The 15,526-nt window shown below is 36.2% G+C and overlaps 1 protein-coding gene across 1 annotated transcript; it reads right to left on the minus strand.

Annotated features, from left to right (window-relative positions):
• Positions 1–415: 415 nt before the first annotated feature.
• On the minus strand, positions 416–15,046 carry LOC111051901 (zinc finger protein 16-like). Its single transcript, XM_039444482.1, has 4 exons — positions 14,790–15,046; positions 14,030–14,140; positions 4,575–4,719; positions 416–1,112 (listed from the first exon to the last, which is right to left on the minus strand). The coding sequence occupies exons 2-4, from the start codon at positions 14,066–14,068 to the stop codon at positions 565–567; spliced, it is 732 nt and encodes a 243-aa protein (XP_039300416.1). The 5' UTR covers positions 14,069–14,140; positions 14,790–15,046; the 3' UTR covers positions 416–564.
• Between the last annotated feature and the right edge of the window lie 480 nt (positions 15,047–15,526).

The following is a 15,526-nucleotide window of genomic DNA, read 5'->3' on the forward strand; positions in this document are numbered from 1 at the left end:
GATGTGCTGCAGATTGGAGGCCACATCTCTGGTTCGCTCTTCCCAGCACTTCCTTCAGCCTCTTGATGATCTGAAATAATCCATAATTCATTGAAAAGATTTTCTGCTGCATGTGTTCTGGTATGTGCTTTCGAATTACCCAACGTATCACTTTTGAGGTCACAAAACTCCATGCTGAAAGGTTTTTCTCCAGTATGTGTTCTGATGTGGTGTCTTTTCAAACTACTTGAACTAGCACTTTTGAATTCACAAAGCTCGCAGCTGTATGGTTTTTCTCCAGTATGTGTGTCATATGACTTTTCAAATGACATGACTGAGAGCTTTTGAAGTCACATAACTCACAGCTAAAAGGTTTTTCTCCAGTATGTGTTCTGATATGTCTCTTCAAACCATCTGACTTAGCACTTTTGTAGTCGCAAAAGTCACAGATGTAAGGTTTTTCTCCAGTATGTGTTGTTATATGTTCTTTCAAAAGATAAGAATGAGTAGTTTTGTAGTCACAAAACTCGCAACTGAAAGGTTTTTCCCCAGTATGTGTTCTGATGTGGTGTCTTTTCAAACTACTTAAACTAGCACTTTTGAATTCACAAAGCTCGCAGCTGTATGGTTTTTCTCCAGTATGTGTGTCATATGACTTTTCAAATGACATAACTGAGAGCTTTTGAAGTCACATAACTCACAGCTAAAAGGTTTTTCTCCAGTATGTGTTCTGATATGTCTCTTCAAACCTTCTGACTTAGCACTTTTGTAGTCGCAAAAGTCACAGATGTAAGGTTTTTCTCCAGTATGTGTTGTTATATGTTCTTTCAAAAGACAAGAACGAGCAGTTTTGTAGTCACAAAACTCGCAGCTGAACGGTGTTTCCCCAGTGTGTTTCCGAATGTGTCTCTTCAAATTAGCAGAATTTGGTGTTTTATAGCTACAGTGAGCACAGCTGTGGAGCTTGGTCTTTTTGCCAGCCACAGATGACTCAGTGCACTTTTCCATTGGAGAGATGGCATGCTCATTCAGTCCACCCTCTTCTGTTGTGTAGTCTTGGCCAGATGTGCTGCAGTTTGAATGCCACATCTCTGGTTCACTCTCCACTGCAGTTCCTCCAGCTTCTTGCTCATCTGCAATCATCAATAATGCAACATTTAAAATATGAAAACAGGATATTATAGGATATAATACAGGATATTAGTGTCATTCACGTTATACAGTGAGTGGAAATGATAGGACAACAGATCAAACAATTTTGTGTTACATCCACCTTCTATAGTAGGTAACTTTGATCCAAGTCCTCCCAGCCAATATAATATTAATTATTGATTATAATAAACATCAATAATATACATTAGTTGTCAAGAAAATAAACGCCATCTGCAAAAATTTCCATCTGTATACTGGCTGGCTGACTCACTCACTCGCATAACTAAAAATCTACCGACCAAAAACGTTCAAATTTGGTAAGTATGTTCAGTTGGCCCTTTAGAGGCGCACTAAGAAATCTTTTGGCAATATTTCAACTTTAAGGGTTGTTTTTAAGGGTTTAAAGTTCGTCTTTTAGCATATATATTCTTCTTCTCCCAATCTCTTAATTATAATTTAAATTTCCATATCATATGTTACTATAGAACTATAATCTAGATAGAGTGCCTCTTCGAAACAGTTGTTAACTGGCAACTAAATTAATAATTTTGTCAGGTTGGCATTAAGTTGAGTTGACTTTGTTAGGTTGGCACCAAGTTGAAGATTTAAATGCATTTATCGCGGAAAAATTGATTGGGCACTGCTACTTCAATCCTGGGAATATTATATTACAAGCCGTCAGGCTCGCTTCGCCCGCCATATCCGTTTAGCCAGACGTTTAGTCTGGACCCCCGACTGGATTGTCCTAACATGATAAAAATGCAGGCGAGCGAAGCGAGCCTGCTAATCTCATTCATGGACGATCCAGTCGGGGGTCCAGGGGCGGAGCCCCCTGGCTAGACGGATATGGCGAGCGAAGCGAGCCTGACGGCTAGTCATATATATTTGAATTGTTTGTATTTACAATTAAATTTTTTCATTGCCAGTCTGTGTCTCCTGTTTCAAGAAACTCACTAAGTCTTTTTTTCAATGTCACACAATCCAGCCTCTTTATTTTCTCCGGTAGGTGATTTCACAGTTTTCTGCCCACATATGAAGGTTTCTCTTCGAAGATTGCACTCCTGTGCCTTGGGAGTACATAGTTGTCTGCCTGCTGAGTAACGTATTTATGAACATCTGTGCCTCTCTGGAGATTTAGTCGGCTAACATGGGTGATGACTTCCATGATGTAGATGTTGGTCACCGTCATGATTCCCAGATGACGGAAGGCATCTCGATATCTCTCTCTTTGTTTGAGACTTGCCAACACTCTTCTGATGTGTGAGAACCCTCTTTAGATTGCCCGCAGACGATCCCCCCACACAATAAGCCCATATCTCAGGTAGGACTCTACCAGGGCATGGTATGCTGCTTTTGCCGCTTCCAGTGTTGCAATACACTTCACTCTTCTTACCACATAGATTCCTGAGCCTAGTTTCTTGCATACTGAATCTACATGTGCATTCCATGATAGGCCCCTGTCTATTGTAATGCCCAAAAATTCAACCTTGCCCTTATCTATGCTGCATGAGTTTGTTAATTGGACCCCTCTTCTACTGAAATTAACTTCAATTGTTTTTTGTGTAGTTGAGAAGTTGATATTGTGGTAATTATTCATATTGAATGAAAAAGACTAAGAAATTGTCAAAAAACCACTGATAAACTAGTTTATCAGAGATTGACAATGGTGTAATAACCGAAACCGGTCTTTCTAATTATCAATAAATCAGTGGCTTTTTGACAATTTCTTAGTCTTTTTCATTCAACTTCAATTGTTTTTGAGGCATTCATAACAAGATCGTTGACATTACAGTATTCTTGTGTTTTCTGTAGAGTTGGCAGCATTTGTGATCAATCCCTCAGCCGTGTTGCTTGAGACTAAAAGTGTTGTATCATCGGCATACATTATGCATTTTGTGTTTTGATCCTCTATGAGTGCAGGGAAGTCATTGACAAAGAGAATGAAGAGAACTGGTCCAAGAACTGACCCTTGTGGGACTCCTCTTGCAACAGGTAGTGGTTTGGATTGGTATGGCCTTGTTAATCCATGAATTGTGCCCTTGATCTCAACCAGTTGTGTTCTGCATGATAGGCAACTCATTAATCATTTGTGTGCTGTTCCATTAACTTCTAGTAGTTTCAGTTTTTCTCAATTATGTCATGTCCCAAGCAGTCAAATGCTTTGCTGTAATCCAGTAGAAGTGCTGATATAGTCTTTTCATTATCTATTCCAAGACATATTTGAGATGTTTGTTGTTGCACAAGCGAGGGATGTAGGTAAGGAATGATAAGCCAATAATATGTTTCAGCAAAGTTCTTTAGTATAATAGGAAATGATTGTAGTTGCACAGATACAGTGATACTGGAAAAAGTCAACAGAGGTTGGTCCGGCCAGAGCATTCGAATTGTAGCGCCAAATCCCTGACTACAGTTCTGCCAATAGCAGGCTTGTTGGCACCAGTGCCGACCGTCCAGCTGTTTGGCTTGTCGAGAAAAAAAGCCCCAGTCGTCCTAGTTCAGTCGTTCAGTTCATTAGTTTGTCTTGTATTGTCAGCCCGTCGTCTTGTGCAAGATCAAGTTTGTATTTTTTGTCATGTAATTTCGTTCGGAAATTTCTTGTAATTGATTGTTTGAGTGTAGTGTGTGTGAATTATGAATATAACAGCGTAAATAGTGTTGAATTGAATTAATTTGAATCAGATTTGAATTTATAAAGAATCCAGTTTGAGCTTTGTTCAAAACCCAGTACATAGCCTGCAAGCTGAACACAGAATCAACGCGAAAAGGCAGCCCGGAAGCAAACCTTTCTTTTCCCAGATTTCAATTCACCCTGAATCTGACCAAAACACCTAATAAAGGCTTCGAAGGGCAAGTAGACAAAATTGGATTAAATCTGGTGAGTTTTTGCTCTTTTTTATTGTTCATTAATGCAGAGTTTGTTAAACTCTGCATTAATGAACAATAAAAAAGAGCAAAAACTCACCAGATTTAATCCAATTTTGTCTACTTGCCCTTCGAAGCCTTTATTAGGTGTTTTGGTCAGATTCAGGGTGGAGTGAAATCTGGGAAAAGAAAGGTTTGCTTCCGGGCTGCCTTTTCGCGTTGATTCTGTATTCAGCTTGCAGGCTATGTACTGGGTTTTGAACAAAGCTCAAACTGGATTCTTTATAAATTCAAATCTGATTCAAATTAATTCATTTCAAAACTATTTACGCTGTTATATTCATAATTCACACACACTACACTCAAACAATCAATTACAAGAAATTTCCGAACGAAATTACATGACAAAAAATACAAACTTGATCTTGCACAAGACGACGGGCTGACAATACAAGACAAACTAATGAACTGAACGACTGAACTAGGACGACTGGGGCTTTTTTTCTCGACAAGCCAAACAGCTGGACGGTCGGCACTGGTCAGGTCAATCAAGAATCTGTTAGTAATAGAATTCATCTCACCATATGGACCCTCTTTGATGAAGATCATGTTGTAGCCAGGGATTAGATAATTTTGTTGGCCGCAATCATCTTCCACTGCATCTGGTTGCTGGCTTCTATCATCCTCATCCTCCTCCTTTTCCTTTTTAACAGTAACTGTTGCCATCTGCAACAAATACACATAAAATTCAATAGTATGCATATTATGGCTTCAAGGTCTGTGATTGGTCCAATGGGTTGGATGTAACTTGAGGTACAAGTGAGCAAGTGCATGTCTTAAACATATCACAAGTGTTGAATGAAAAAGACTAAGAAATTGTCAAAAAACCACTGATTTATTGAAATTAGAAAGACCGGTTTCGGTATTACACCATTGTCAATCTCTGATAAACTAAAACTAAATACAAGAGCAGCAGAATTTATACTAGTAGGCGAGTACTGCTATTGGTCGAGGGCATGAACGCCTGCCATTGGCCTAGCTAGACAGTCTCCTCCCCCTCAACGGTGTGACAAAATGGCGGCTTAAGCAACAGAATCGCCATGATAATAAAATTTACATTTTAGTACAAAATAATAACCAAGAAAACAAAGTGAAAGTGAAAAAATTGGAGTATCCAATTCAGAATTGGAGTATCCACAAAGTGGAGTATCCCAGATTGACTGGATTTCAATTTGTCTCATTGAAAAATAAGATGAACATAGCATAAAAGGTCTGTTTAATTATGTAGTAGAGATGAATAGGAATGTTAGGTTCTTCCTTTCACTTTGTTTTCTTGGTTATTATTTTGTACTAAAAAGTAAATTTTATTATCATGGCGATTCTGTTGCTTAAGCCGCCATTTTGTCACACCGTTGAGGGGGAGGAGACTGTCTAGCTAGGCCAATGGCAGGCGTTCATGCCCTCGACCAATAGCAGTACTCGCCTACTAGTATAAATTCTGCTGCTCTTGTATTTAGTTTTAGTTTATCAGAGATTGACAATGGTGTAATAACCGAAACCGGTCTTTCTAATTTCAATAAATCAGTGGTTTTTGACAATTTCTTAGTCTTTTTCATTCAATATGAATGAAACCGGTCTTTCTAATTTCAATAAATCAGTGGTTTTTTGACAATATCTTAGTCTTTTTCATTCAATATGAATAATTACCACAATATCAACTTCTCAACTACACAAAAAGTGAAAATATCACAAGTGCCCCAACAAAAGAAGAAAATGGAGTATCCCAGATTGACTGGATTTCAATTTGTCTCATTGAAAAATAAGATGAACATAGCATAAATGGTCTGTTTAATTATGTAGTAGAGATGAAAAGGAATGTTAGGTTCTTCCTTTTGATTGGCCTTATTATATTGATACTAGCCGTCTGGCTCGCTTCGCTCGCCATATCCGTCTAGCCAGAGGGCGGACGACTGTATCGTCCAAAAATAAGATCAGCAGGCTCGCTTCGCTCGCCTGCATTTTTCATTTGAGCATTTTTATCATATTTTGGGACAATCCAGTCGGGGTTCCAGACTCAACGTCTGGCTAAACGGATATGGCGAGCGAAGCGTGCCTGACGGCTAGTAATAGAATATTCCCAGGATTGAAGTAGCAGTGCCCAGTCAATTTTTCCGCGATAAATGCATTTAAATCTTCAACTTGGTGCCAACCTAACAAAGTCAACTTGACTTAATGCCAACCTGACAAAATTATTAATTTAGTTGCCAGTTAACAACTGTTTCGAAGAGGTATTCTATCTAGATTATAGTTCTATAGTAACATATGATATGGAAATTTCAATTTTAATCAAGAGATTGGGAGAAGAAGAATATACATGCTAAAAGACGAACTTTAAACCCTTAAAAACAACCCTTAGAGTTAAAATATTGCCAAAAGATTTCTTAGTGCGCCTCTAAAGGGCCAACTGAACATACCTACCGAATTTGAACGTTTTTGGTCCGGTAGATTTTTAGTTATGCGAGTGAGTGAGTGAGTGAGTGAGTGAGTGAGTGAGTCAGTCAGTGAGTGAGTGCCATTTCGCTTTTATATAATATATAGATATAGATAGATCATGATTCTATGGCCCAAATTCACCAAAAACAAAAACTAGGTTTGTGCAGCAGTATGTTTCAAGTCAGATGATTTTGAATTGGATTTGTAACATGATTTTTTTTTATTGAGAATCAACTGGACATCAAACCAAGTTTTTGTTTTGGTGAATTCGGTCCTAAATGTTGGGATCTTTTGAGATGGTAACACAAATAACAGAATGTTATGTTTTTGCAGCTGTTTTTAGCACACTTTAAATCTGGACAAATGAATATCACCAGAGAACTATGATAATTTTATTAAATACTAGCCGTCAGGCTCGCTTCGCTCGCCATATCCGTCTGGCCAGGGGGCTCCGCCCCCTGGACCCCCGACTGGATCATCCAGGAATGAGATCAGCAGGCTCGCTTCGCTCGCCTGCATTTTTCATTTGGGCATTTTTATCATATATTAGGACAATCCAGTCGGGGTTCCAGACTAAACGTCTGGCTATACGGATATGGCGAGCGAAGCGTGCCTGACGGCTAGTAATAGAATATTCCCAGGATTGAAGTAGCAGTGCCCAGTCAATTTTTCCGCGATAAATGCATTTAAATCTTCAACTTGGTGCAAACCTAACAAAGTCAACTCAACTTAATGCCAACCTGACAAAATTATTAATTTAGTTGCCAGTTAACAACTGTTTCGAAGAGGTACTCTCTCTAGATTATAGTTCTATATAACATATGGTATGGACATTTTTCAATTATAATTAAGAGAATAAGAAGAATATACATGCTAAAAGACGAACTTTAAACCCTTAAAAACAACCCTTAGAGTTGAAATATTGCCAAAAGATTTCTTAGTGCGCCTCTAAAGGGCCAACTGAACATACCTACCAAATTTGAACATTTTTGGTCAGGTAGATTTTAAGTTATGCGAGTGAGTGAGTGAGTGAGTGACATTTCGCTTTTATATAATTATATAGACTAGTAGGTAACCCGTGCTTCGCAAGGGTCTATTTTAAAACTGCAAAATGAAAACTTGACGTAATAAAAAATCGAAATTTGAAAATAGGCCTATAACCATCCTCGGTTAATGAAGAGTCTATATGCAAAATTTCAAATTAATCAGTTGAGTATATTTCAGACGTGATGATGCGTCAAACATAATTCCCTATTCCTTACGTGTATAAGCCAGTTCTTTCCTTTATTATAGTATAGAAAACTGAAGAATACATAATACTTGGAAACCTCACAGAATCATATTGATTTTTTCAATACATCAATAAATTTTAGTTCGATTAGGATCCTCCTCAATTTGAATCAGGCAGCCTTTTGTTTTCCCAATTCCAAACAAAATACCTAAAATACTCGTTTCACTGGGAATTCGTGTCTGATAGTACATTATAACTGAAGAATATAAATTATTTCTTATTTTATTGTGATCTATTCATGTTTTTCTTATGAAATTCAATTATAGGCCTACAGCAAAATTTTACATTAAAAATAATTATTTGATAAAATCCAAGTTCAATAGTAATGAAAACAAATTCCTTCAAAAAATAATTGATAATAATACGTTTCGAGGGAAAAAATTAAGAACAAAAAAATGGGAAGTCTCGGGGATTCGAACCGAGGTACCATCGCTCCGTAAGCAGGCCTTTTACCGCTGTGCTACATAGACGTTCGTAAATGGTAGTCTTATAATCTGCCCATAAAAAGACACACTTTGGGCTATGAAACTTCATGTAGCCTACGGTAGCATAGATGAATTTGAACATTAATTCTGAAAAATCTAGAAGGAAAATTGAAATTTGGGCTTCCAGGTGCACGAGATTGATATTTTTAGAATCTATGTTCAAAATTTGGAGATCTAAATCATTCCCGTTTTACCGGTATCCAATCCACAAGTTGACATGTTTTGATGCGAACAAACGAACACACGAACAAACACAACCCTACTCCCTCTTATTTTTTGGTAGAGAGTTAGTGGGGAGGATATTTTTAATATTCTTCCCAAAGAATGGACATTGATATGTCCAAAGCTCCGCCAATTTATGTAGATGCATAACAATATGATTATTATCTATAGTTATTATATTACAAATTGCTTTTTCATATAATATACAGTTCAATAGTTATTTTCTTAGTCTATATTATGTAAATTCATCTATAACTTTGCTGTATTGTAAGCTATTGTATACAAGTGTATAAGCCAGTATATATTGTAATCTACATAAATAAAGTACTCAATCAATCAATCAATCAATCAATTATATAGATTTTATCTATGAGCAAACTATCAATTGCTGACTTGCTGTTGGGAATTCACCAACTGAAGTCTGTGAAATATTACTTTTAACACTGTTCTTTCTCAAAGACGGAGGTGTCAGAAGCTCCATCCTTCACTAACCACTCCCACTACCTAGCAGCATTCTCATGCATCGCGCCAACACTCCCCACCAGTTATTGCCTGGCATTGTTCCAAAATTGTTTACTGGCAGCAGGTATATTGGTTTGGTGTAATTATGGAGATGTGTTCATCACAAGAATGTAAAGCAAAATGACACGGTGCATCCAAATGCACACAGGATGACCATCTCTGTCTATGCTACAAACTGTGGAAGGAGAAATGGGTTTCTCCTCTTCCAGTGGCGGTTCTAGGCCTAGGCTGGGTAGGCGGCCGCCTACCCAGTTTTTATGAGATTTTTTTGAAATTTTTCATGTAAACCTAAAAATGTTAAATAAAGAAATAAATTTTGGAAGTATATTTAAATGTTTATAGTCATGAGTTATATTTTAGATGATTCAACAGAAAATTGTTTTTATTCTAGTCTATTACTATGCCACATTTGCAGTGCGTGAACGCAGGGCTTTCTATGCTTAGAACGGGGAAAACATACCTCAGGTCTACAATGACAACACAACGTCTAACTAATCTTTCAATTTTATCTATTGAACGAGAGGAAAGTGAAAGGCTGATTAAGAACCCAGAAAAAATCTTAGAGGCGTTCAGCAATGCAAAGAAGACTACAGTTGTAAATATAAAATGTATTACTCTATGTTCTAAATAATGTTAAAGTGTAATGAACCGTTGATTTCATGAATACTAAAATGTGTATTTATTTCAGAAATTTCCTTCGATATTCCAAATAAATAGCCTATCAAATTGAAATATTATTTGAAAGAATGATTAAAACAGCAAAATTATGGTTGGCCTATTAGCAAAATAGTGTCGAATTGAACAATTTAATATGAGCATTAAAAATTTTTATATTTATTAATACATCTTCATTTAATACCTATATGCTTTGACGTCTTTTTTACATGAATTACTTAAGTAGCCCTACCCTAGGTCTATGAATAGACCTACAGTATGATAAGTTTTGCCTACCTAGTTTTTTATGTCTAGAACCGCCACTGTCCTCTTCATGTTAAAAGTAAATTCTCACAGACTTTAGCAGATACTGATTGGTAAGTGAACATGACGCTAAATGACTGCACTGTTTGATCTAACTGATCAGGAAACAAAATGTCATATCCAGTTCATTCACTGATCAGCTCATCATACTTTTCCACTGATTACTTGCTGGATGTAAACAGACATGGCTGAATACAAGGTGGTTTACAATTATAATGGAATCTATTATTATGTATTTGGGAGCAGAAAAATGGATTGGATGAATAATAATTTATTATTGTTATATTATTATCAATATGATGAATATGAAATTGATTAATAACATTCAGATTGAAATATAAATTGCAAGGCAATCCTTTAAATTTGTGGAGTCATTCACTGAACATTAAAGGGTAAGGCCATAGCCTCCTCTAATACAAGGCCGCGGCCTACGATATTGCAACATCGCAGTGTAGGCCTAGAATCTAATACATGATTGGTGGAAAAGATTTAAAAAAATACCAGCTGATCTTTTTCACCAATCATGTATTAGATTGTAGGCCTACACTGCGACGTTGCAATATCGTAGGCCGCGGCCTTATATTAGAGGTGGCTATGGTAAGGCCAGAAAAGAGACTGAGATTAAGGTCTATAGGACAATGGCCATCCCTTCAATGACATACGGTAGTGATGTATGGACAAAGACCAAGAATGATGACTCACGAATTCATGCCTGAATTTCTGCGCAGCATTCAAGGATACTCAAGACGAGACCACATAAGTAATGAAACAATTCGAAGTGAGTGCAATGTGCAACCACTAACAGCAATCATTAAAAATACAGAATGAAGTGGACAAATCACCTATGTCTATGCCACCAACTCGTCTTCCACTACAAGCTTGGAAGTTACAGTTGGATGGGAAAAGGGACGTCGGAAAACCGAGGAAGCGGTGGACACCGGAACAGGCTTTACAAGCCTAGTCCATGATCGATGATAATGATGATCCTTTTATTATTTTTATTAAACAGTTTTAGGTTATGTCACAGTTGTAAGGTTAGTTTTTCATGCATAATTCTGATAGAATTTCATTCCAAAATAAACTTACAAAGTATAAATTACAAATTTAGATAGACTAATTCAAATAATTCAGGTATTCCATGACATTTATTTGGCTTTTCATCTGCTCCAAAGTAATAACTGAATTGTCTAAATTCACATAGACACCCTATACACTGTCTATTATTAGTGTGTTGTTGGGAGTGTAAGAGTGTAAGAAGGGCACAGTATGAGAGACTACCAGCATCACATAGCTTCACCAAAAACAACTACTAGGACTATCGGCTTCAGTTAACACTCACATTTGCAACATAGACACCCTATAAACTGTCTATTATGAGTGTGTTGTTGGGAGTGTAAGAGTGTAAGAAGGGCACAGTATGAGAGACTACCAGCGTCACTTAGCTTCACCAAAAACAACTACTAGGACTATCGGCTTCAGTTAACACTCACATTTGCAACATAGACACCCTATACACTGTCTATTATTAGTGTGTTGTTGGGAGTGTAAGAGTGTAAAAAGGGCACAGTATGAGAGACTACCAGCGTCACATAGCTTCACCAAAAACAACTACTAGGACTATCGGCTTCAGTTAACGGTCACATTTGCAACATAAACGTCTTATACCATGGGATATCTTCTTATGCTATCTATTCTCTATGATTGTGGTCTGAAGGTTATTTCACACCGCCGTAGCGCAGCTTGAAGCATTCATTTTAAAAGACGCAGCTCATTTATCTCCTAATGTTAATCAGTCTGTCAATTTCAAACCAGCGAAGCATAGATTTGCATTGGGAGATGCGACAGCTTCATCTTTGAAAAAACATACTTCAAGCACCGCTACAACGGAGTGAGATGATTGAAGATTGGTTAATTGATTGCCATACTTAAGGGCAGAGTTAGGACTTCAGGTCCTCTCTGCCACACAACCCTAGATTGGTTGAAAGACGGTGAAGATTGATTGATTTGAAAGCATTCAGACCCCAACTATAACAGCAGATAAACGCGACGGATTTATTTCGCTCGTTACCAAGATGCATTGTCTCAAAAGTTCAACTCAAACTTAAGCGACTCAGGTGGAGAAAAACTGGACTCTAGTGGAGAGCATGTGCTTTCAAATGGTGACGTCGCGGAGACTAGAATCGACTGGTCTGAGTGTCACCATTTGGAAACACATGCTCTCCACTAGAGTCCAGTCTCTTCTCCACCCGAGTCGCCTAAGTGAGAGTTGAGCCATATGGAACACTATACAAGAGGTCTATCCCCGAAATATATACTTTTACAGCATGAACTATGAACTGATTACGCTAATTCAGCTGCTATCCTATGAAATATGGAGTTTAGTTGGATATTGGTGAACACAACGAAACCTATTGGATGCAAAAGAACCTAACCAAAAATAATTATTAATGAGATAACTATTGGAGGACATCAGAATACTCATGCCCCAACTTATAAGAAAACAATATATGCCCCGTCTTCCTTCAATCACCTAATATCCCACTGAATATGGAGTAATGTAGAATTTACAGAATGAGCTAGCTATTTGAAGGAATAGAAACAAACCAAAAAGGGTTATTAGTTAAAAAACTATTGGAGGACATCAGAATACTTATGCCCCAACTTCTAAGAAAACAATATATGCCCCGTCTTCCTTCAATCATCTTATATCCCACTAAATATGAAGTAATGTATAATTTACAGAATAAGCTAACTATTTGAAGGATTCGAACCAGATCAAAAAGGGTTATTAATGAAATAACTAATGGAGGACATCAGAATACTCATGCCCCAACTTCTAAGACAACAATATATGCCCCGTCTTCCTTCAATCACCTCATATCCCACTAAATATGAAGTAATGTAGAATTTACAGAATAAGCTAGATATTTGAAGGATTCGAACCAGACCAAAAAGGGTTATTGATGAAATAACTATTGGAGGACATCAGAATACTAATGCCCCAACTTCTAAGACAACAATATATGCCCCGTCTTCCTCATCTTATATTCCACTAAATATGGAGTTATGCAGAATTTCACAGTGATTTCTAGCTATTTGAAGTATTCGAACCAAATTAAAAATGGTTATTAATGAAATAACTATTGGAGGACATCAGAATACTCATGCCCCAACTTCTAAGACAACAATATATGCCCCGTCTTCCTTCAATCACCTCATATCCCATTAAATATGGAGTAATGTCGAATTTACAGAATGAGCTAGCTATTTTGAAGAATGAAACCTAATCAAAAAGGGTTATTGACAAAATAACTATTGAAGGACATCAGAATACTCAAGCCCCAACTTCGTAGACAACAATATATGCCCCGTCTTCCTCATCTTATATTCCACTAAATATGGAGTTATGCAGAATTTCACAGTGATTTCTAGCTATTTGAAGGATTCGAACCAAATTAAAAATGGTAATTAATGAAATAACTATTGAAGGACATCAGAATACTCAAGCCCCAACTTCGTAGACAACAATATATGCCCCGTCTTCCTTCAATCATCTTATATTCCACTAAATATGGAGTTATGCAGAATTTCACAGTGATTTCTAGCTATTTGAAGGATTCGAACCAAATTAAAAATGGTTATTGATGAAATAACTATTGGAGGACATCAGAATACTCAAGCCCCAACTTCGTAGACAACAATATATGCCCTGTCTTCCTTCAATCACCTCATATCCCATTAAATATGGAGTAATGTCGAATTTACAGAATGAGCTGGCTATTTGAAGGAATCATATGAAATCAAAAAGGGTTATTAATGAAATAACTATTGGAGGATATCTTAATACTCATGCCCCACCTTACGGTTGCACAAAACCCGGTCAAATTTAACCATAGTTAATTCCACGAAAACCAATCAGGGAATGTTTTTTTAAATCTAGGTAAGTTAGTATTATTAAACAAGAAAAAATATTGGAGAGAAGAGACAATGGGAAATATATTTGTGTAAATTCATCACAAATATCAAAATAAAGTAAATTAGGTACCTTAATTTGAATTGGATCTGTGTTTCGGTTTAAAGCCATGTATATTTTGTGGTTATCTTCCAACTTTTCCAAGGCTCAATCAGCTCCAATGGATTCCTCAATATTCAGAGTCTGAAAGTGTAAATAAAATTAATAAATTTCAAGAAAAAATTATAATTTCTCTAAAGAATCACGGCTTGGTATACAATACATTGAGAAGTAACATTTCTGATGAGAAATTTACAGTTATAAACCGGTTACATACTAATACAAGCTCCGTGCACTATGAAAAAAAGATGTAAAAATAATTTGAAAAATGAAAAAACCAAACAAAAAATATCAATGATATAGCATGTAGTTAAATATTATAAAGTGATAAAAATCAATATTTTTGATTATATTGATGTTTTGACTGGTTGAAGCCTTCCGCACCAATCCAACCCAACCTAGCATTACCTGTAACTTGGACTACGCCAGACACATCAAGAGATAACTTCATAAAGATAAAAAACTAACCTAAAAAACTTTCTAAAAATAGATTTAATAGGATTTCAAGTACATATTACAATGAGATTTAAGCATGAATTATTAGAAAATTAATTACAAACTCATAAAATCAAGATAACACAAGAGCATAAGCAATGTAATAGGAGTGATGAATTTGATAACAATTTTGGGTTTTTTTTCGGAAAGAATAGTTTCCAAGTATAAATAATGTTGATTTACTAATGAAATAACATTATTTTAATAAAACAAAACTTTGAATCAATTAAATACTCACAAAATCATGTAATCAAATCCTAGTTACGACGATCTTGCCTAATCAAAGTTTCATTTCACATTATGCAATTATTCAACGATTGCTCACTATTTTTAAAGTTGATGTTTGTAGAAAAATCATATTAGAAGTGATTTTTTGTAAAACTGGACTTTGAATCGCAATATTTTAGTAATAAACAGCTATTTAGAACCAGAACACAAGACTTAGACAACAATAACAAGATCTAAGATGGCGGCTGTATCTCATCTGCATTCTGCAAATCAAAAAGAATTGTGACGTCACAAGTATAGTTCAAAAAATTGCTGCTATAGGCAAGAGGGCAGCACAAAGCAGGGACTGATTTCAAAATTCTACATTGCTGGTTTCTGACCCTTTCTGCTTCCAATTAAACATGAAATACTCTTTATTTCAACAATTTACGAACAAAGACAAGCGTGTAGAAAATTTTATCCTTTACAGAAAAGGTGCTTAGAAAAATTGAGCTTGAACAAACCATTCAATCAGTTTTCGCTGTTTTCCATTATCATCCACACTACTTTACTGATGTATGAATGCTGTTTTAATCAATTTTAATAGCGATTTGAATAAAAATTCAGATTAAAATAAGTCTAAACATTTGAAAAAATTGGTTAAGAATGTTGTGAAAATGCTTCAAGACCAAATAGAACCATAATTTCTTTGAATTTACTCAATTTTCATGTTAATCTTGGAGCAGGATTTTGGAATGCATTTAAAGT

Source organism: Nilaparvata lugens, unplaced genomic scaffold (assembly GCF_014356525.2).
Source record: "Nilaparvata lugens isolate BPH unplaced genomic scaffold, ASM1435652v1 scaffold4793, whole genome shotgun sequence".
Classification (NCBI taxonomy): domain Eukaryota; kingdom Metazoa; phylum Arthropoda; class Insecta; order Hemiptera; family Delphacidae; genus Nilaparvata; species Nilaparvata lugens.